Source organism: Pelophylax lessonae (assembly GCF_965119305.1).
Source record: "Pelophylax lessonae genome assembly, chromosome: 1".
Lineage (NCBI taxonomy): Eukaryota > Metazoa > Chordata > Amphibia > Anura > Ranidae > Pelophylax > Pelophylax lessonae.
Window position 1 is genome coordinate 614,203,487 of NC_138768.1, and position 21,038 is coordinate 614,224,524.

Consider the following 21,038-nt stretch of genomic DNA (forward strand, 5'->3'; position numbering starts at 1 on the left):
AGTCATACCAGATTAAATCACATGACATCCAGATATAGGGCTCAGCTATACAAGTTTTTTTTATCTTTATTTACTTAGTAGCACGAGATTTCCAGTTAACAGTCATTATATTTGCAACACCTTGAATTAAATGTGATGTAAATGAGGTGACTGTGAAAGAATTTGTTAATTTTATGCTGCTAAGCTTATTTTGATCATATTTATTTATTTATTTCAGGTACTTGTATAGCGTTGTCAATTTACGCAGCGCTTTACATATACATTGCACATTCACGTCAGTCCCTGCCCTCAAGGAGCTTACAATCTAAGGTCCCTAACTCCCATACTTACACAGTAAGGACAATTTTTTTTTTTTTTATACAGGATCCAATTAACCTACCACCATGTCTTCGGAGTGTGGGAGGAAACCCACGCAGGCACAGGGAGAACATGCAAACTCCAGGCAGGTAGTGTCGTGTTTGGGATTCGAACCAGCGACCCTCTTGCTGCTAGGTGAATGTGCTAACCACTACACCACTGTGCCGCCCTTATCATATAAGGAAGTATGGCTCTACTGCTTTACCAGTGTCAGTACCATAATATTTCATACTTACTTGGTTATGTCATCGCCATTATCATCCCAACCATGTTTGTCTGTGATTGGTTTTACTTGTTTGCGCCAGTATTCCTAAAATATAACATACATGGTACAATTATTCAAAGCTGTAAATCACAATCTTGATCTCCATCTATATATATATATATTGTAGCACCCTACAGGTAGGTGCTAAGTAAAATGGGCCTTGGCTGCCTAACAGAAGCACCATGACTTCAACTGGGCTGTCATGTCTCCCAGGTGTGTCTGCTGGACTCCTGCGTGGAAAAATCTTCCCACTGGCTCCATGAGAGGATTCTCATTGGGCAGTGGAGGAAACCCAATCAGACACATTCAGGCTTGTATCTACCCCAGAAGGCAGATTCTGCCGCAGAGGATTCTAGGAGTGGGTATAAGTTTGAAGGGAACGCATGACGCAGAGTCCCAGGAGGGAGAGGATGGCTGTCTCTCCTCCTGTCAGAGGAAGCGGGTGTCTCGGGTGGCTGCCTGAGAATCCAGAGAGTGCTGAGATGAGCTGCAGAGGGGATCCGGTGTGCCGAGGAGGAGGGGTTCAGTTCCAGGAAAGCCTGCCAAGGTCATGAGTACTGCAAACTGCCCCTGGGGGTCTGTCTAGTGTAGAGGGGACCACTCCAGTGAAGGATCCAGGAGTCAGCTAGCTGTTACAGGGGGTGCCTAGTCAGAGGACCCTGAAGTGTTAAAGGGGGCGCCAGCAGTTGGGCCCTGAAGAGTCAGTGTGCAATGTACAGAGTTAAGAGTTGCAGCAGCACAAGTAGTGACAAGGAGCTACCCTAGTCAGTGAAGGGCTGAAGGGAGCTGTTCAGTGACTTTTGAGCTAAATCGAGTGTCAGGAGTCAAGTGTTCTACTAAAGTCCTGGATCTTCTGAGTTAACAAGTTTAAAGTCGAAGTTCTAGCACAAGTTCAGCATAACCGTATCTATAAACGACAGGAAGCGCTGGTCGTCATTCAGCGGGCTTCAAGACAGCGCATTTTTCTGTATAGTGTCCCAGTCAAACCTAGTTGAGCCAGAGGAGAATCCCACTCATTTCCTTCTCCCATCCCCAAAATACTATATACAAAACAAACCAAAGATGCCGGAATGGTCATTGTCTCAGTTCTCACACTTGGGTTCACAACTTTAAATGTGTTGGAAGTGTCACCGGTAACAATGGCAGACCCACATCAGGCACATGACCTGGAAAAACTGCTACATGTATATTACTATGTTTAGACTATCTATTATCATAGGAGGATTACAAATGTAAGAAAATGCTATTGCCACTTGAGGGCCTTAAAGGGGTTGTAAAGGTAGGTTTTTCTTAATCTTAATGCATTTTATGCATTAACCACTTGCCGACTGCCAGCAGTACATATACTGCGGCAGTTCGGCTCTGTCCCACAAAACGACGTAGCTGTAGGTCGCTTCGCAGGACCACGAGTGGGGGTGCGTGTGCGTCCATTCGCCACAGCAGGTCTGGCAACCGCAATTGCCGCAGACCACTGTTCTGTCAGTAAAGAACACAGGGATCCTATGTTCCTCTTAGTTAGGAACACAGGTCTCTGTGTTCATTCAGTAAATACATCCATCCCCACAGTTAGAAAGCACCCCCTAGGGATGTATTTAAACCTTTTGATAGCTCCTGGTGATAACCCCTTCCCTGCCACTGTCGTTAGTACAGTAACAGTGCATATTTTAGCACTGATTACTGTAGTAATGTCACTGGTCCCCCCCAAAAGTGTCAAATGTCAGGTGTCCGATCTGTCCACCGCAATGTCGCAGTATCGCTAAAAATCGCTGAACACTGCCATTACTATTAAAAAATAAATAAATAAAAATGACATAAATCTTTCCCCTAGTTTGTAGACGCGATAACTTTTGAGCAAACCAATCAACATACAATTATTGGGAGTTTTTTAACCAAAAATTTGTAGCAGAATACAAATTGTCCTAAAATGATGAAAACATTAGATTTTAAATATTTTTTCACTGGGAATGTCATATAGCAAGTAGCACCCTCCTAGATAGGTGCTAGGTAGGTAAAGCCTAGTGTTTCCATCTGCTTATCAGGGGAGCCTGATTAATAGTTATGCCTGTTACATGTTTCCAGGGTGTGATTCATCTGGACTGAGGGAGTGTCCCTGCTGAATCCAATAGGGGAGCCTGATGGACCCAACCAGTGACACACAGGCTTTTGTAACTATCCCAGTGGGTTTGCACAAACAGTGGTGCATCCTGGGATATGTTGTAAAAGCCAAGTGCATATATGACAGGGGGTCTTTGGGCGGGAAGCCAGGTCCCAGAAGGAGGGTGACATTTGTCTCTCCTTCTGCTGCTATGGATGGTGGTCAAAGGCGGTCCGTCTTGTGAGCCAGGAGTGTGGAGCTGAGCCAGGAGATCCAGGAAAGCTTACTAGTGGAGTTGGGTGCAGAGCAACCTTGGGAAAAACAGTGTCCGTGAGTACCGGGAAGCTTGCTAGTCTGCCCAGGAAGGGGACCACTCCAGTGGAGAGTCAGTGGACAGGTGTCAGCACACACAGCAAGTGAGAAAGGGGGTGCCAAGTTAGAACCCTGAAGAGTAATTCAAACAGGAACACATTATCTATCGTCACTTCAGTGGCTAGGTGAAGCAGCGGCCTCGCCGCACACTACAGCTAGTTGTCGTCAAGATTGTGCATAGCTCATAGTATCCCACTCATCCTTCTCCTATCCCAGTTCCAAATAAAAACACAAAACATCCCCTGGATTGAGTGACTGAGCCAAGGACTTTCAAATGCTATTTGTCTGCTATCAGTTGCTTAGGGGAATCCAGAGAGTGTAATTCTAAGCAGTCCTCTAGGGGGCAGTGCTACATACAGAATGTAAAAAATATTGTTTTTTTTTTTTTTTTCAGAATTGTCGCTCTTTTTTATTTATAGTGCAAAAAATAATAAAAATAGCACAGGTGATCAAATACCACCAAAAAGCTCTATTTGTGGGAAAAAAAGGACTTTTATTAGGGTACAGCGTCGCACGACCGTGCATTGTCAAAGTAACGCAGTGCCGTATTGCAAAAAATGGCTTGGTCATTAAGGGGGAAAATCTTCCAGTCCAGAAGTGGTTAAGATTAAAAGCCTTCTGTGTGCAGCAGCCCCCTCAATACTTGCCTGAGGTCCATCCCTATCCAGCGATGTCCATGAGGGCCTCAGTCATCCGGGACTCTCTCTCCTGATTGGAGACACAGCAGCGGTGCCATTGGTTCCCGCTGCTTTCATTCAAACTCAGTTAGCCAATCAGGAGAGAGCGGGGGTAGCCCTGTGTTTGAACGGATACACGGAACTGCAGCTCAGCTTGAGTGCCTGTATAGCAAGCTGCTTCTTGTGGGGGCACTCAACAGGAGGGAGGGGCCAGGAGAGCTGGAAAGGGACCCGAGAAGAGGAGGATCAGGGCTGCTCTGTGCAAAACTGCTGCACAGAGGAGATTTGTTTGTTATTTTAATAGAAAAAGAAAAAACATCCCTTGCTGCTAAAGAAGAATTGTAACTATAAGGCCCCGTTCACACAGGGGCGATCCGACTTGGGGAGGCGATCTCCGAGGTCGCGGTGCGAGCAGCGCGCCGCGACCTCGGAGCGGCTGCCACGGACTTCATAACATTGAAGTCTATGGCGGTCGCCTACGGGTCGCCCCAAAGAAGCTCCGGACCCTTTTTCTAAGTCGGAGCGACTTGTGTCGCTCCTATTAGAATGGGTCCGCAGCTTCCCTATGGAAGGCGACCTACGGCGACCTGTGAGGCGACCAGGTCGCCTCACAGGTCGCCTTAGTGTGAACGGGGACTAAAGAAACTTTACAGTAAGTGGTCTCCCCTGCCATCCTAAACCCCCTTATACACACCTTACATGCAGGCTTTCAGTGTCAAGTGGCCTACAGCCTTCCCAGTGTGGTACAAATAGCACAATTTCTCAACTCCTCTGGCTTGTTTTAAGAGAACGTGCAGGTACAAGTATCACAATCAAGTTCCAATAGAATTCTGTATATGTATTTATACATGAATGCATAGTTACACATGTACCTGAAATTTTGGGTAGACGGTATCATCATTTTCCAGCATGTCATTTAGGTAGGAAAGGGCAGAATTAATTCTTTGCCAAGGCAGATAATCTTCCTCTTTCTGAAGATATTTGGTCAGGTCGAGTGAGATGTTATAGTCTAGCCTTTCGGCACTGTGTAAACACCATGCAAAAAAGAAATCTATTATACTGTAAAATGTGCCATTTGTTCTTAACCAATGCTCATTCTTGGACACAAATTGACATGTTTTTTTTTTTTGACAGCAGGATCAAGCTGGTTGATATCTGCAAGAGAATCCTCTGGTAAACTGGGTAATTTGTATCCTAGGCCATTTCGATACGATTTTGAATAGAGTGTGAATGGGTTAGAATCACTGTCAGGTTATTATTTGCATCTCATGACAGAAAGTCAAAGAAAATTTACCTAAAGCGGAATTTCACTCAATAAGTGAAGTACTGCTCATTCCTTCTATTCCCCCTGGCCTGTAACTGAGTTGAAGATAGTTATTTTTGGTGAGGGAGAACAAGTATATTTTTTTGTTGGTGCCCGCTCCCATTTTCTCACTCCTCAACCAGTATATGTATATAAATCCTAAACTGGTATAGAGGCACTGATGGGTCTTGCAGATGAGCGTGAATGCAAACGCGCATGTGCATGCGAATGCAAACGCGCATGCAAATGCAAACGCGAATGCGCATCTGTCACTAGGGCTGGCGCCAAACAGCCTATTTAAACAGAACTTCAGCACTGGCTAATTGCTGTTTGGTCTACAGCGTTCTGTGTTGTCCCTGCATTCTTCGGATTCTGCGTTTGACCTCTGATCTTGATCCGACATACTTAATTCCTGTCTGCTACTAGTCCTAACCCCTGGCTTCATCTCAGATTCTGTCTCTGCCTGCTACACCTGTTGATCCTGCCGATTCTGCCTGTGGCCTGACTACGATGCTGTTTGCCCTATATGCTTGATCTGTCTGCCTGTTACCAATCTGGCTCGTCTGACCCTGCTTCCAGCTCTTAAAGCCTACTACAGCTTCAGTCCAGCGTCTTCTGGCACCTGCTTCCTGCTGTGCATCCACAGTCTGTCATCAGCCAAGCCAGTCTGCCTGCTCCCAGCTATCCTGCCGACACGTCTGCCTGCTGTTTCATCTACCTGCACAGACTACTGGACTATCATAGGCGCTCTTACCCCGCCGTGCTCCAGTGGCTACTGTCTCACCACCAGTGGCCCTCAAGCCAGAGCTGTACGAGAGGCCTTCCTCCACACGTTGGGCTCACCAACCATGTACGTGACAGTAGGTGTCCTAATACTTTTGGTAATACACTATATCTCCTATGCTGACCCGTGAGTGCCTCTTAGACCAGTTTTGGATTTGTATGCATTTCTTTGTGAGTCACCTGGGCATTTACCTTAATTATATAGTGCCATGGCTACTCTTGGGGCTATGTATGGATATGTGTATATGGCAGAGGTGTAGCTAGAACCCTCAGGGCCCCGGTACAAGAAATCACGAAAGCCCCCCCTAACCACAGGGCCCTTTCTTTTGGTCCTGGGGCCCTTCCCATTGGTGCTAGGGCCCTTTCCTCTGGTCCTGGGGCCCTTCCCTCCAAGCCCAGGGCTATTTACACCCGTCACAGGGGCCATTATAAGTCCCGGTACACACTGCGACACAAAGTCATGACAGGTCAAAACACATATTAATTTCAATCAGTGCTTTCTTAATCAATGTGACTTAAGTTGCAGTGACAAAAAAGGTTCCTGAACAACTTTTCTGTGACTTTGAGTGGCACCAACTGCAATGTTAAATCACAAAAGTTATAAGCAAGTCACAAGGAAATTTCAAGCAAGTCACAAGGAAGTTGCATGACTTTGGGGTAACAGCAGTGTGAGCCAAGTCTTACTGTACCACAATGGAGCCCCCCCCACCCCCCCCCACTGTTGTAGAATGCCAGGGCCCAGTTGCAAGTACGACCTTTGTGACCATGGTAGTTCCATCACTGATATACAGATATATCACATATCCTAGGAGGCTGTAAGACCAGTTTCCATGCACCACTCGATCTTGCTCATGCGCTGTGGGGAGGCAGCTGTGATTCATAAGGAAGTCACAGCCGGCTCACAAATTCAAGTTGGTGGTGTGGGGGATCCAGCAGAAGTGAGAAGAATCTTCTGCAGGAAGACAGTGCTGAACTTCATGGGCTGGTAAGTGCCTACAGTAATGGTGGCTGCAGATTTTATTTTTTAAAATACCTCCTTAAGTTTGTCTTTATTGAGACAAAGACAGAAAAACTTGACAAGGGTTTTAATTATTTCCCACTCTTTTCTAAGCTAAAGAAATATTGAGTGTTGGAAATATTTGAAGTCCTACCTATTGTCATAGAAAGTCCCAGCCACTGCTGCACTACTGCTAACTTTACCCAGGTGCTGTATGTCAGTCTGTGCCTGCCAGTCTGCATTCATCGATTATTCTCTACTTCTGCCAGTAAAGAATAGACTGTTCACTTTGCAGGGGTATTTTCAATTTGCATGGGTATTTTCGTTTTGGAGGGGAATTTTCTTTTAACTTAATGAATGAGATATAGCTCCTCTGACGTGCAGAATCCAGTCACGTGAAAGCAAACATCCTATTTTTTTTAAATTTTCTTTGCACATGATTGGGTATGATTTCTTGTTCTTTATTGTGCATCTAAATATATATATATATTACAGACCCTTAAAATATCTCATGGGTTCACACCTATGCACCTATGCATTAAGATAAAAAATCTTCTGTGTGCAGCAGCCCCACTAATACTTACCTGAGCCCCATCTTGATCCAGTGATGTTGTTCGAGAGCCTCGGTTGTCCGGGACTCCTCATTGGCTGAGACAGCAGCAGGAACCATTTGTCCCTGCTGCTGTCAATCAAAGTCAGTGAGCCAATGAGGAGAGAGAGGGGGCGTCGAGCCTCTGTGAATGGACACACAGACCAAAAGGTAAAAAAAAAACAGGGTTGCTGTAACTGCCTATAAAGTGTTATCTGAAGTTTAACTTCAATTTGTTAGTGTATCTAAATCTGATAGTACATCTAACACTCCTCTCCCTCTAGATTAACAGTGCTGCTGTCCAAAGATCTCTATTCTCCTTCATCCAGAATGGGGGTATTGTAATTCAGGAGGTGTATTACTGGCCAGATCACCAGGTGAAAATAAAATTAAAAAAGACTAAAGACCAAAAGAAAACAAATGCAGCCACCACATTTATTTATTGGTAAGCTACATTTTTGGCTTTGGGTCTAATACCGCTTTACGTTGCCAACCAGAACAGTTGTCTCACTACTGAATTTTACTAGCAAAAAGGGTCACTGGTGTGGTTATTCTGGCAGCCACTTGGCTGGTCTGACTGGCTGTCACACAGTTATCATTTTATTGATAACCCTATACAATAGACATTCACAAGCAGACTGGTATCCTATTCCTGTGAATAATTATCACAATTCTGAAAAGAAATTCCAGTACTGTGGGGGAATCTGTACTTTGTAACTTCTGACATGCAATTGTGAAGGTAATCTGTCACTGTGACTCTCTGGGGCTTTTATCTAAACATTGACTTTGGTAGTTAAAACATTTGTTTGCATCAACCAGTACGGTGAGGTTTCATGTAACAGGCTTTTGTGATGAATACTACATGCTAAAATATTATCATAACTGAATTCTGTAAAATATGTATTATCTATAGTTAGTTTTGGAGCTACATGGATAAATAAGTTTAATGTCTAAACCAGTAGACTACTCATTTGACAAGAGATACATTTCAGTGCTGTGTTATATTTGATTGGAGAATCAATGATAGAACCTTTTTCCATGCTTAAAAAATAAATAAATAAAAAAATCAGGAGATAAAGGAATAAAGTTCAGCTACAAAATCACCTTGCTAAGGCAAAGACATCATCAATTAATCCAGCTCGGTCTCCAGCACTCAAGTCCTAAAACAAAAACAAGCATTTAGCAAATCAAAAGGGAAAGTTTCAGTAAAGCAAAAACGCACTCACTCATAAAGTGGTTCTAAAGCCTCAAGGTACAAGGTTTTTTTACCTTCATGCATTCTATGCAAGAAGGTAAAAAAAAATCTTCTTCCGTGTGCAGCAGACACCCCCACCCCCAATACTTACCTGATCATCCCCTAGATCCAGTGATGTCCAGGAGAGCCTTGCCTTTCCGGGGACTCTCACTACAGATTGGCTCACTGGCTCCTGCTGCTGTCAAAATCCAATCAGGAGATGGAATGGGAGCGTGGCTACGTGTGTGAATAGAGAAACAGAGCCGCGGCTAGGGAGCACGCCTGCTTGGGTGCCCCCACAGCAAGCTACTTTCTGTGGGGGCACCGGCAGGAGGGAGGAGCCAGGAGCACCAGCATGGGATCCGAGAAGAGGAGGATACGGGCTGCTCTGTGCAAAACCACTGCACAAAGCAGGTAAAGCAAGTAAGTATGACATGTTTGATATTAAAAAAAAAAAAACAAGACACACTAACATTGCTTTAAAGCATTCTATGCATTCAAGTAAAAAAACCTTCTTTGCTGCAGGATCCTCCCAGCCCCCCCTTATTCTTACCTGATCCTGATCAGATCCAGCAACGTGCATGTCTCCTTCCTCATTGGGCAGATTGATAGCAGTGGGAGCTGGCTCCTGCTGATGTCAATGAAATGCTGTGGCGGAGGGGGGTTGGGGGGGGGGCTGCTGGGGTCGGTGCTGAGTCGCCTGGTCTGTGTCAATAGGGACACTACATGGGGGCACTTGCCAAAGTGGAGGGGCCTGGAGCACCGGCAGGGGGCCCCAGAAAAGGAGGCTTGGAGCTGCTCTGTGTAAACCATTACACAGAGCAGGTAAAGAATAACATGTTTGTTATTTTAATAAACAAAGGTTTAATGTTGCTTTAATGGTGACACGGAGATCAAGCATGTCATATGCAAATACAATTGTGGACCAAGATGAGTTCAAGCAGCCTTCAAAGGGCTATATTAGGTCTACTTAGAACCACACCTACAGAAAGCCAAATTGAAGCCTTATGGATTTTCATCTCTTTAGAATTCAGTACCCCCCCCCCCCCCCCACATGATATGATTTGTAACTTATTTCGCTTGGAAGTGCAGCTCCCTGCCCTTCCACTTCAGTGCTCTATGCTGGCAGAGCTGAATAAGATTTATGCCAAACATTACAATTGTCCTCACGCAGATTTTTATTGTAAAATTAGGGGGATTATCACACCAGTTCTGTTAGTAACAGCTGATTACTGAGGGCATTAGGTTTAACTCTAGTACCTATTAGACGAAACAATAACATTAAGACATTCTGCACAACTGCTGTAACAAGAGAGTGGAGGGAGGAGTATGAAAATGTTAATTGTTAGTACAATCTTGATCTGATTGCATATTTATTTCCATGATTTCATTTAGGCTTTTACTCCAGAAAAAGAATAAAGCATACTGGTTAAATCCTTGCAGAAAAAGATGCCGTAAGGCCTGGTTCACACTTTGGCAGCTCTGCGGCAGCCCATTCATTTGAGTGTTGTTACCAGTGCAGGAAGCAGCTGCTGCCACTTCCAGTGCATACATCTCCTAAATTTTTCTGTGCGGGTGGTTGCAGCTGCGGCAGCAAGTGTTGACCCACAGTGGGAAGCACTCACACAAGTCTGAACCAGGCCTAAAACCTTTGGTAGAGTATTCAGCTGCAAAATTATGTAAGTGTAGCACTACCCCTTTGGGGGTTGCAAAGTGTATGTTCTTCTGCACTGCTTTGACCCTCTAAACCGTCCAGCCCTCCTGACACTCTAGGTTCAGACATGGTGTGTGTATAGATATAGATAGATATATATATCTATCTATATCTATATCTTTAAGTAATACACTGACACAGTATAAATGAGATTTAACTTTACCTAAAAGATAAACTTGTAAAATAGTTTTAGTCAACTAGACCCTGGATAAACCTCCAGGGTTCAGTTGAACTGACATCAAAAAGAAAGTGAGAAAATGGGTTGTAATACCACCAAATAATATAAATGAACACAATCTGAGCATAAGCATGTAAACAAATAGCTGTATATTATCACTCAAGCTAAAGGGGAACCCCAGGCCAGCCTATATCACCTGTATCCTAATGAGAGATAGGGTAGTCTAGATACCAGTAATGTGTCCCCTTTAAGAGCAACAGTATAATAATGTCCCACTTGCAAGGCTTGCTAAAGTCTTCACCGGCAGTTGGAGCTCGTGTAATAGTAATAACAGTTCCCAGTATGACTTGGTGTATAGCAAGAAATGCAGGATAGCTGATTATAATCCTAAGAGATTTGGTAACTGATTCAGTTGCAAAGTGTCAGTATGCAATGTAAAAGAGAACTGTGACCAGTGTGGTCTGAACTCTGAGCAGTTGCCCTCTCACCAAATCCTGATGTCTATCAATGAGGGTCCTGGGGAAAGAAGCTATGCAATCCTCCATGCTCTGTGGCCTCAAGATGGCTGTGCTCTGCTATCTCAGGGCGTTCCACCAACTCCACCCGATCAGCGATGCTGCAAGGATGTCTGCAATACTGCGATGGACATCCGTTTCCGCCGCGGCTGAGTCTGCAGACGGATCCGGTGGGGTGTGGTAGGCCGCAATCTGCTGTCTCACTCTCTGCGCGGCAGACCGATGTGCACATGGGTTCCAGGAAGCAAGAGGCCCCAAGCCTGTTTAGCCGATACCTTTATAACCTCTCCCAAGATGCTCCACTGTTCCAGAACTTGCTGGGAAAGATAGTTCTTAAACAATCCAGCCTCAGTCATCACTTTACAGAAGACTACAGTTCCCACAAAGCCATTCTCCCAGCCTCTGCATCCCTCTAGTGTTGGTTTCAGGATTAAATCGTCATAATATCGCAAAGACAATCCAAAGGAACAGAAGGTGAGTCTGCACTTTCAGAATATGGTAGTCTGGTCCCGGCTACATAAGGAAATGTAGCCTTTATCAGCTGATCATCTACGCATTTTCCTGCAGCTCTGCGGCAGCCCTTCTATTTGAAAATGCAAGGAAAAGGTCCCTGCTCCATCTTTTAAATTGCAGCCCGCATGGAAACTGCAAGTGCAGTGCAGTTACCAGTATGGGAAGCAGCTGCTGCAATTTCCTGTGCATATAGGTGCCATTGGGATTAATAGCACCTGCATGCATCTCCTGCATTTTTCTGTGTGGGTGGTTGCGGCTGAAGGAACAGGTGCGGACCTGCAGCGGGAACCACCAGCACAAGTGTGAACCAGGCCTAAAACCTTTAGTAGAATATTCAGCTGCAAAATTATGTAAGGAAGTGTAGCCCTTATCAACTAAAGAACAGTTTAAAGACAGAGGAGTGAGAGAGCCACAAGTAACTCAAAAAAGCCTAGCTTTGGCATGCTTGCTCTACATAATTACTGCATTTTAAAAGGCATAGAAATAATTAAACAAAATATGAGAATATCCTTCCACAATATAAATGTCAATATGCATACCAAATAACAATTCATAACACATTGTTAAAATCCAACTAGAGATCATGTAACCTACCTTATGGCTACTCTCTAACAGTGCGGCTAGGTTCTGCCAAGTTTGAATTTCATAATTTACTCGGAAATATCCAAAATGCTTATTGTTTATTTTGAAGAACTGTGCATTACTGTTGTTAAATGGGGTTAAAGTTATGGATGCATCTAGAATACAAAATTGTATGTCAGTACGGTATTTATGATAATATACTAGACTTAACACTATAATAGGGGACAAATGCATAGTATATACAATAATCAATATTTATTATAATCAACCCTTATCCACCTTCACGGCAAAAAAATCCCACAGTGTTAATATTTAAAACCAGACAGGATTATCTTGTTAAAGCTATAATACTGTATCTCTGCCTATCAAATCAGCTAAAATAAATAAATACATGACATTAATCTCACTTGTAAAGGCCACATATTCTTCTACATATGACATACAGGCCCCTTTTTTCCGTCACGTCCTATCTGCCTAAACAAACTGCCCTCCAGAGGGCTGTGTTCAACAGCTATGGGCTTTGCAGAGATTGTTTTACTATCTTAAAAAAAAAACATTCAGCCATGGTTGGAATATGACAAGCCACAATAGTATCTTATGGTTGAAATAAATCATTATTGGAACATGTGTTCCCTGTTCCCTGCTGGATTGGCTGAATTTCAGTGTATGGCTAGCTTTAAAGGTTTAGTTCACCTTTGTAACATGTTACACCCATATTTTGGGTGTAACATGTTACTTTGGAGCACCCTTCGATTCCCAATGTGACAGTGGGTGGGGGATGCCCTTATCCACTGCCACAATTTAAAGCTGCACCATGCATTGACATAGATCTGTGAATGAATGAACTACACGTCCCATCTTCCTCCGCAGCAGATGGCTTGTAATTCTCAATGAACTGCGAGGGCGCTGATGAGCACTTGTGTAGTTCCTTGACTCTTCCTGCACGTCTGTAACTGTCTACCTATACAGGAGGTATGGGCAGAAATCTGTCTACAGGAGACTTACATTGCACCCACGATCTACTGATCACTGGTGCAATGCTTTTCAGGCTGCAGTGTAAAAAAAATTATAAATGCGCATATTTTTACTTTTCAAAATCATACGCAAGTATTAATTTTTTTTTTTTTTTTACAACAGGTGAACTTGGCCTTTAAATAAGGCCAGCTTTTCCTATGAGAAAATTTTATACTGTATACAGGACTGCTATTAGAAATCACAGGGCCCCCGTACAGACTACCTGACAGGCCCCACCCCAAGAAAATATTAAAGCTATATTTCAATAAAAATGCAATAAAGTCATTATTAGCAGACACAAATACAACATAACTCACAGAATTCCTACTAAATCTAAAAGATGAAACTGAGTTAACAAATAAATCTGTGTGTGTGTGAATGAGATGGGTGCTGTGGTCTGTACAGTGTGAATCAGTGGTTCATTTATGTGGCTTGAGCCACCTGGAGATGTACGAATACAGCTGCAGGTCCTAATTTAACAGGCATGTGGATGCAGGTGTACGGCCCGAACACAGTGTGCATTTGGGGACCGCTCACCTGCACACCTGTCCAAGTAGGGCCTGCGGCTGTGTTCATACAGGCCATGGGCGTCAGCATGGGGGGGGGCAAGGGGGGGGGCGAGTGTCTCCCCCTGGAATGCCTGGAATGTCAACCTCTGTGTGCCGATCGCTGCCAGCTCCCTGCTCTCCCTGTCCTCTCTCCTTCGGACAGCTGCAGGGGTGGGCTGGACCAAGGATTCCCTGCTCGCCGAGGAGAGAGTCAGGACACACCAGCGGCGGTGACCGTGAAAACTGAGTCATCAGAAGAACTAATTGATCTGCTAATGGCATGATAAGACACAGTCAGGGGCAGTGGAGCAGGATGTAGATTTGAAGGGATTCAAGGGAAGGAAGGATGTTAATATTATTGGGTTATGCTGCACCAGGCCAGAGGCAGCACTGGAGTACAGGGGCAGAGGCCAGTGGTAGGGCTGGGGCACACACATGACATGGATTTTTGATTTGAAGGAATTAATCCCAGGGATATTGGTGCTTATGCAGGAGGGGAGACTTTGCTTGTCAGCTCTCAACGCTGCACCTGCACATTTGCTGTCCCAGCCAGGCCTCTGCCTACATTCTCATTGGTCTGATTTGATATGTCAAATCACATGTCAATTTGGAGCCAATTGCCAGCAATGGAATCGGCCGAATCGGTGCCACACCGACTTTGCGGCGCCGCCCCGATTCCCAAAAGTTTCTGTACTACTTTTGGCGATTTGTCATCAAACAGTAAGGGGAGATCAGCAAACTGGTGTTCGCTGATCTCCCTTCCCTCCACCTGTTGGTACCTGCCATGTCAGTCCCAGGTCTGCCAATGGGTGCATGAAGCCCAAGAAACATGGCTGAGGACCGGTGCACGTGTGTGTGTGTGTGGGGGGGAGGTGGCCGGCACTAACAGGGGTGTGTGAAAGTGATCTGGTGGCTACACTGCTAATGGATTCTTTCCATATGACAGGCAACACTTGACTTGTCAGGTTTTTACACAGTAAGTGAGATGCTTTCTTTTAGGCCTTTTCATTTATGTTTTCAGGGCAGTAAAAATGCATGGCTGAGCCATGTTTACCACCACCCAACCGCAACCACTCCCCTTTATGCTGCAAAGGCACTGACACTGTCATACATAGTACAACAGTGGTGCCAGGGGGTTTTACACACATGCCCAATGACTTTATCCACTGGGAGTGTGTAAAACCCTCAGTTGCCACTGCCGTACCACATACCATGGTGGCAGTGCTTTTGTAACATAAGGGGGAATGATTGAGTTGTGATAAACATGGCTCACTCAAACCTTTGGATGCTTGCGCTTTATGTGATGACAAAGCCCCTCCCCTTCATGACATTGTCAAAAAGGGGTGGAGCAGGGATGACCTTAAAATTACGCCCCCCCCCACTCCGAAAAAAGTTCTGTGAATGCCCATGGTACAGGCATCTGCATCCCCATAGAATGACAGGTGGCTCCAGCCCAAACCTCTCCTTCACACAGCCAGAGTACCTGTGGGAATGAGCCAACAGCTCTCTTCAGTAGCGTGCTGTCACTACTAAGAGGGATTCCATCTTCAGTCGTTTGGCCAAAGTGCGGTGATGTAACTCACTCACATGTGTGCGGGTGTTATGGTTACAGCACAGCTCTCTCAATGGATAGTATGTCATCCATTGGGAGAGCAGTGCACATGCGCTGGTGCTATCACTGGCTGCTGCAATTAGGAGATATTCACTGTACTTACATTTAAGCCCTTCTATAGGCTTACCTGTAGATACAAGATGAAAATTTAAGTTTACTGCTGCTAGATCAGTTAGTAAATGGTTAAATAGAAGGAGTTGATACATGGATATTCAGAGGGAACTGACCTTGAAGGGGAGAAGAAGCAAAGTTGCATAGGTCAGGAAGCAGTCTGGGGGAGAGGAGTGGGAAGCCCAGCTACATAAAGCACACTAAACTGCACTGGGACAAGATAACAGGCAGCTATAGAACCGGTGCAAAAGTAAATTCTTCACCCCATGGGAATGCAGCTGATCAGCTGTAACTGTGTCAGGAAGACAGAGCAATGGGGGAGAGAGATGAAAAAAATATACAGGCTGGGTCAAGCAGTATAGGAAGAACTGCAGGGAGAGAAATAAAGTTACAGAGAGAACAAACTCAGGAGCAGAGCTAACATTAGAGCCAGGGCTGGGAGGGGGGCACACAGGGAGGGGGATTAGTGAGGGACAACTTTCTCTTTCTCAGCAGATAAAAGCTGGAAGCAGGGAGAGGGAGAGAGATCAGCTTTCAGCTGCTGGAGGAAGATTTCTGTAAATGTTGTTCATGAATCCCCCTCCCTGTGTGGGCCCCCCTGTGTGCTTGGGCCCCCTACAAGAGGACCAGTGCCCCCCCCCCCCAATCAGCGGCCCTGACTGTATATATTGCAATGAAACATGTTTAACACATCTGGGATTCCATTTAAATAGCAGGTCTAGACAAAATGTTAGGGGCTTTCGAACAAAATTAGCTGACTCAATGATAGCAAGAAGGAATGTTCTGACTTTTCTGTACTTTTGTACAAACATAGAGTGGTCAGCATAACCTCTCTGGCAGGAGGTGAGAGGAACCACAGCACCCAGCAAGGGAAACACACTATCGGACACACCTGGAGGTGTTGGGTAGCAGCAGTGCCTGGAGCTATTCAAGTAGATGAAAATAGTCTTCTGGTACTGGGGGCTTTTTTACTTTTTTTTTTTGTGGCAACAGGATCACTTTAGTGTGGTTTTATTTTGTGCTAGGCACTGCTTTTGCCATGGTGTCCTAATAGGTGTGTGAAATATATCTTATTTCCTGCTCCCAAAACACTGTCAACAAGTTACAAAGGACACAATATAATGAAAGAAAACAGTACAGGTGCATAACCACTTGACCTTCGCAAGATTTACCCCCTTCATGACCAGTCCATTTTTTGCCATTTGGCACTGCGTTAATTTATCTGACCATTGCGCTGTCAATCAACGCTGATTTATTTTTTTTTTTTCACACAAATAGAGCTTTCTTTTGGTGGTATTTAATCACCACTGGGTTTTTTATGTTTTGCGCTATAAATGAAAAAAGAACGAGAATTTTGTAAAAAAAAAAAAAAAAACAGTATTTTTTTGCTTTCTGCTTTAAAACATATCCAGTAAAATTTTGTAAAAATCAAATAGCTTCATAAATTTAGACTAATATGTATTATGCTACATATTTTTGTTAAAAAATATCCCATGAAGCGCATTTGATTGGGCTAAAGTTATAGTGTCTACAAACTATGGTGTGTGTGTAATAAATAAATACATAAATATATATATATACAGTATATATATATATATATATATATATATATATATATCTACTGAAATTTTTATTTATTTTATACTAGTAATGGTGGCGATCAGCGACTTATAGCTGGACTGCAATTAGTATGGTGGGCAATCTGATTCTAACTGACCCTTTGTGGGAACCAGTGACACCAAGATCAGTGCTAAAATAAACGCTGTCACTGTACTAATGACACTGACTGGGAAGGGGTTAAACATCTAGGGTGATGAAAGGGTTAAATGTGTGCCTAACCAGTGTTTATGTGCGTACTGTGAGGTGCTTTCACTAAGAGATGTGTTGGTTTTTATTCCCTGATGTGCAGGGATATAAATGCCGCCACATCCCTGCTGACAAGGCAGTCCTGACATCGGGGGCCACGCAGCGTGGTGATCTTTTAGCGGCGATGCTGATCAGTGTACCGGCTCACTGTGACTAATCCCAGCAGGTCACATGACAGTTTTGCACACTGGATGGTTTCATTTCATGCCATCCACTGTACAATTGTGTTGCTGGCTATGATTGGTCAGTTTGATCACATGGTACAGACAGGGCCAATCAGAGCCCATCTGTACCATGTGATTAGCTTTTACCAATCACAGCGAATCACAACAAAACAAACTGAATGATTCAGTTTTATTCAGTAAATATAATTTACTGCTATAAGCAAACATATATGTAACCATGGTACCATAATATTGCTCTGGTCAGAGTGTGTTAAAAACAAAATAGTAAAAAAACAAACGAATACAATAAAAAAACCTCTTCTCTTTTTTTTTTTTAACATACTGTCACAGTCAGTGTCCCTGATCACTGCTACACCAGGTGTATGATGACACTGTACTACACTGGTGACAAAAATTGCAATATTTTTTTTTTTTAATGTCTTTTCCAAAAAAAGGACAAAAAACCCACCATGCCTCCTACTAAATAGCTTGGACTGTCTACTTTCCAAAAATAGATAATTTAGGAGGTATTTCTACTGTCCTGGCATTTTAGGGCCTCGAGAAATTAGGTAGTCCATCAAGACTGAACAATTTTCAGATACTGTATATACCATAGTTTGTGGACTCTATAACTTTCCTACAGACTAAAATATATACACTGATTTGGGTTCTTTTCACCAAAGAAATGTAGCAGAATAGATTTTGGGCTAAATTTATTATTTATTAGCAAAATTTTATAGCAAAATTTTATAACAGAAATTGTCTAACAGAAACAAAGAATTTTTCAATCTTTTTTCCTTTATTTAGCAAAAATAAAAAACCCAGTGGTGGTTAAATACCACCAAAAGAAAGCTCTAGTTGTGTGAACAAAATGATGATGATTTCGTTTGTGTACAGTGTTGCATGACTGCGCAATTGTCATTCAAAGTGCAACAGCACTGAAAGCTTAAAATTGGCCTGGGCAGGAAGGGGGTGAAAGTGCCCAGTATTGAAGTGGTTAAGAATGCAGCTCCCCGCAATCTAACTGTATCACATTACATAAAATTTAGTTAATTAGATAAAATCTCAGACATCAATAAAAGTGAAACATTTTCTCAATATATTCGCATATAATAGTAACCTGTAAAAAAAAAAAAAAAATCCTATTCTAAGATGAAAATAACACCTCTTCACTGATTTACCTGTTATATTGTACATTAAAGTATTCTTCACATTTTCATTGGAGGTTGAATAAAATGTCACTGGGATATTCCACCTGTAACTGAATTTGTACAGAAAGAACTATAAATTATGTTGTAATTGAATTTACCATATTCTTTGTTTTCCGGACCTTGCAACCAACCAGTCGCACCATCAAGTGGATAGCTAATTTGAAGGTGCCATTTACATATTTTGTTATCTTTATTACATTTGTCTTTATAGGTTAGATGTACCTTTTTAAGGTTAATCATTTGTAGAAAGCGCATTAAGCTGTAGTAACCTGAGATCTCACTTTAAAGGATCAGACACGTTAATTCTAGTTTCTTTGGAATAATGTAGATTACATTTTACAAAAGACATGCCTTTAAAATTCTAAAACCAAAAAAAAGAATAATATCTTGCAGCTTGTCAGTGTTTGGATTTGGTGACTATATTGACTTTATTTTTCAGGCTTTTTATCTGTTTATTTTTACCTGGTGATCCTGCCAGTATTACACTTCCTGTCTTCAGGTGAAAAATGCTCACTATCTTTTCTGTATCTATGGATGAGCATACTCATCTCCCTAGGATAGGAAACGCATAAGGACTACAAAATAACCACCCTCTTGATAAGATGGATGAGGTGGCGGGGGATTATGAATAGTAATTAACCAACCCAAAGGAAGTAATTAACAAAAAGTGATTCAGTCTGCAGCAACTTATTAATAAATTAATTTGTAAAGTTTAGTGTACAGCAATTTTCTTTGCAGCCGGTTGTTTAAATGTTACCACCCCAAGTCCATCTACTGTATACTTTATTTTTAATGGATTATAGATACAGCGGGAGCTGCAGTGTATTAAATTGTGTGAATCATGTTAATGAAGGCCCCTTGAACTTCCTTTAGGGAAAGGGTGCCTTGAATGCTGGAAGCATGGCGTCACTGTGGGTGTGAACCTAAAGAGAAGTTAAGTAGCTCCCTTAGGATTGGCTTCAAAGACCTGAGGTGACTGTGTGGAGCCTGAACTCTAGGAAAAGACTACGCTGGGGCGCATCCAACTGCTCTGAGGAGATTCAGCTGTCACAAGAGTTGCTAGGTGAGTATCCCTCTTCTGTTCACAAGCCCCTCACTACCAAATTTCACAGGAGATGTCCTTCCCCAGCGTTCCCGTACCATCATGAACACAGAACTTTTATCCAGAGGTCAGGCTGACTGGCTGCTTTCTCTTCCTCTGGTGAGACTGTCCCCTCCTACACCTGCTGACCATCCCCTGCTGCCAAGCCACCCTCTTCCAGGGTCATTCAATGCAATTTCCCTCCATCCAGACTGAGCCCCAGCCCCTCCAGGGTCATTACTAATACAGCCAGACACAGGACATCCTCTGGAGCTACTGGTGCCGAGGGCGCTACGGATATTCCCCCACCATCAAAGAATGGCTCATCACCCTGGACAGAATAGCCAAGATGGAAGAGCTAATACACATCTCGAGAGATAACCCTCAGGGTTATGTTTTCATTTGGGCTTGCTGGACACACTTTAAATCAACTGCAGCATACTCATATCTGGTATCTTACTTAGAGGTAACCTGGTTAGAACCCAGGATCCGATCCTACCCCTTAAGAGACGTCCTCCCAGCATACTTACCGGATCGGGAGATCCGCGATGCACCATGACACTGTTAATATCCGACCCCATCCTTCCCATGAACAATTGGGTAAATACCTAACCGTAACTCATTGCAATATGGAGTTTGGACAACTACACTACTTTCTGGAGAGCAGGAGACAGGGGGAGCCCTCCATTCTCCTTCTCTTTTTTTCCCCCCTCTTTCTCCCCTCCCCCCACCTCCTCATTTACACACAGTGATTTAACATCTACACACCTCATAAGCTTGTTACTAACACATCTAATTCACTATACAGAGAAAACTGAGGAGCTCGACAACGCATGTCCTAGTCACCAAATACAGAATACCTCCTAATTAATGACCATTAACTCATACGTAACTGATAGATCTGATATAATGATTCCCCAAACCCATCTATTGCCTGGCCCCCATTTACGTGAGCTCTATATGCCCTCTATTGAACTCATCCATATTCCCTTTCTTAGACTGAGTCTTTACCCACCTAAAGATCGCAGGTTATATAACTCTAGTCACCCGATGTACTGTCATTTCTGTAGTCGCTGTTTGATGCCTGCTTCCTGATCATATGAAGCGACTCTCTTGATTACTATATCTCTGTTAATGCTCATCGACTTTGGTCTCTGTTGGACTGATTTATTATTATCTGTAAAATTTTATGTTATGTTTTATATTTCCAATAAAAATGTTTGAAACAAAAAAAAAAAAAGATTCCAACTTGTACAC

General features: G+C 43.4%; 1 protein-coding gene across 1 annotated transcript in view; it reads right to left on the bottom strand.

Moving 5' to 3' along the window:
* Positions 1 to 21,038, bottom strand: part of ENPEP (glutamyl aminopeptidase) — a 96,433-nt gene that overhangs the window by 17,287 nt on the left and 58,108 nt on the right. The window contains exons 11-15 of the mRNA XM_082243343.1: positions 18,671 to 18,750; positions 12,187 to 12,329; positions 8,543 to 8,598; positions 4,639 to 4,789; positions 594 to 667 (exon numbers count right to left, since the gene is read on the bottom strand). Of these exons, the coding sequence (XP_082099469.1) occupies positions 594 to 667; positions 4,639 to 4,789; positions 8,543 to 8,598; positions 12,187 to 12,329; positions 18,671 to 18,750 (504 nt within the window). The remainder of the gene's footprint in view (positions 1 to 593; positions 668 to 4,638; positions 4,790 to 8,542; positions 8,599 to 12,186; positions 12,330 to 18,670; positions 18,751 to 21,038) is intronic.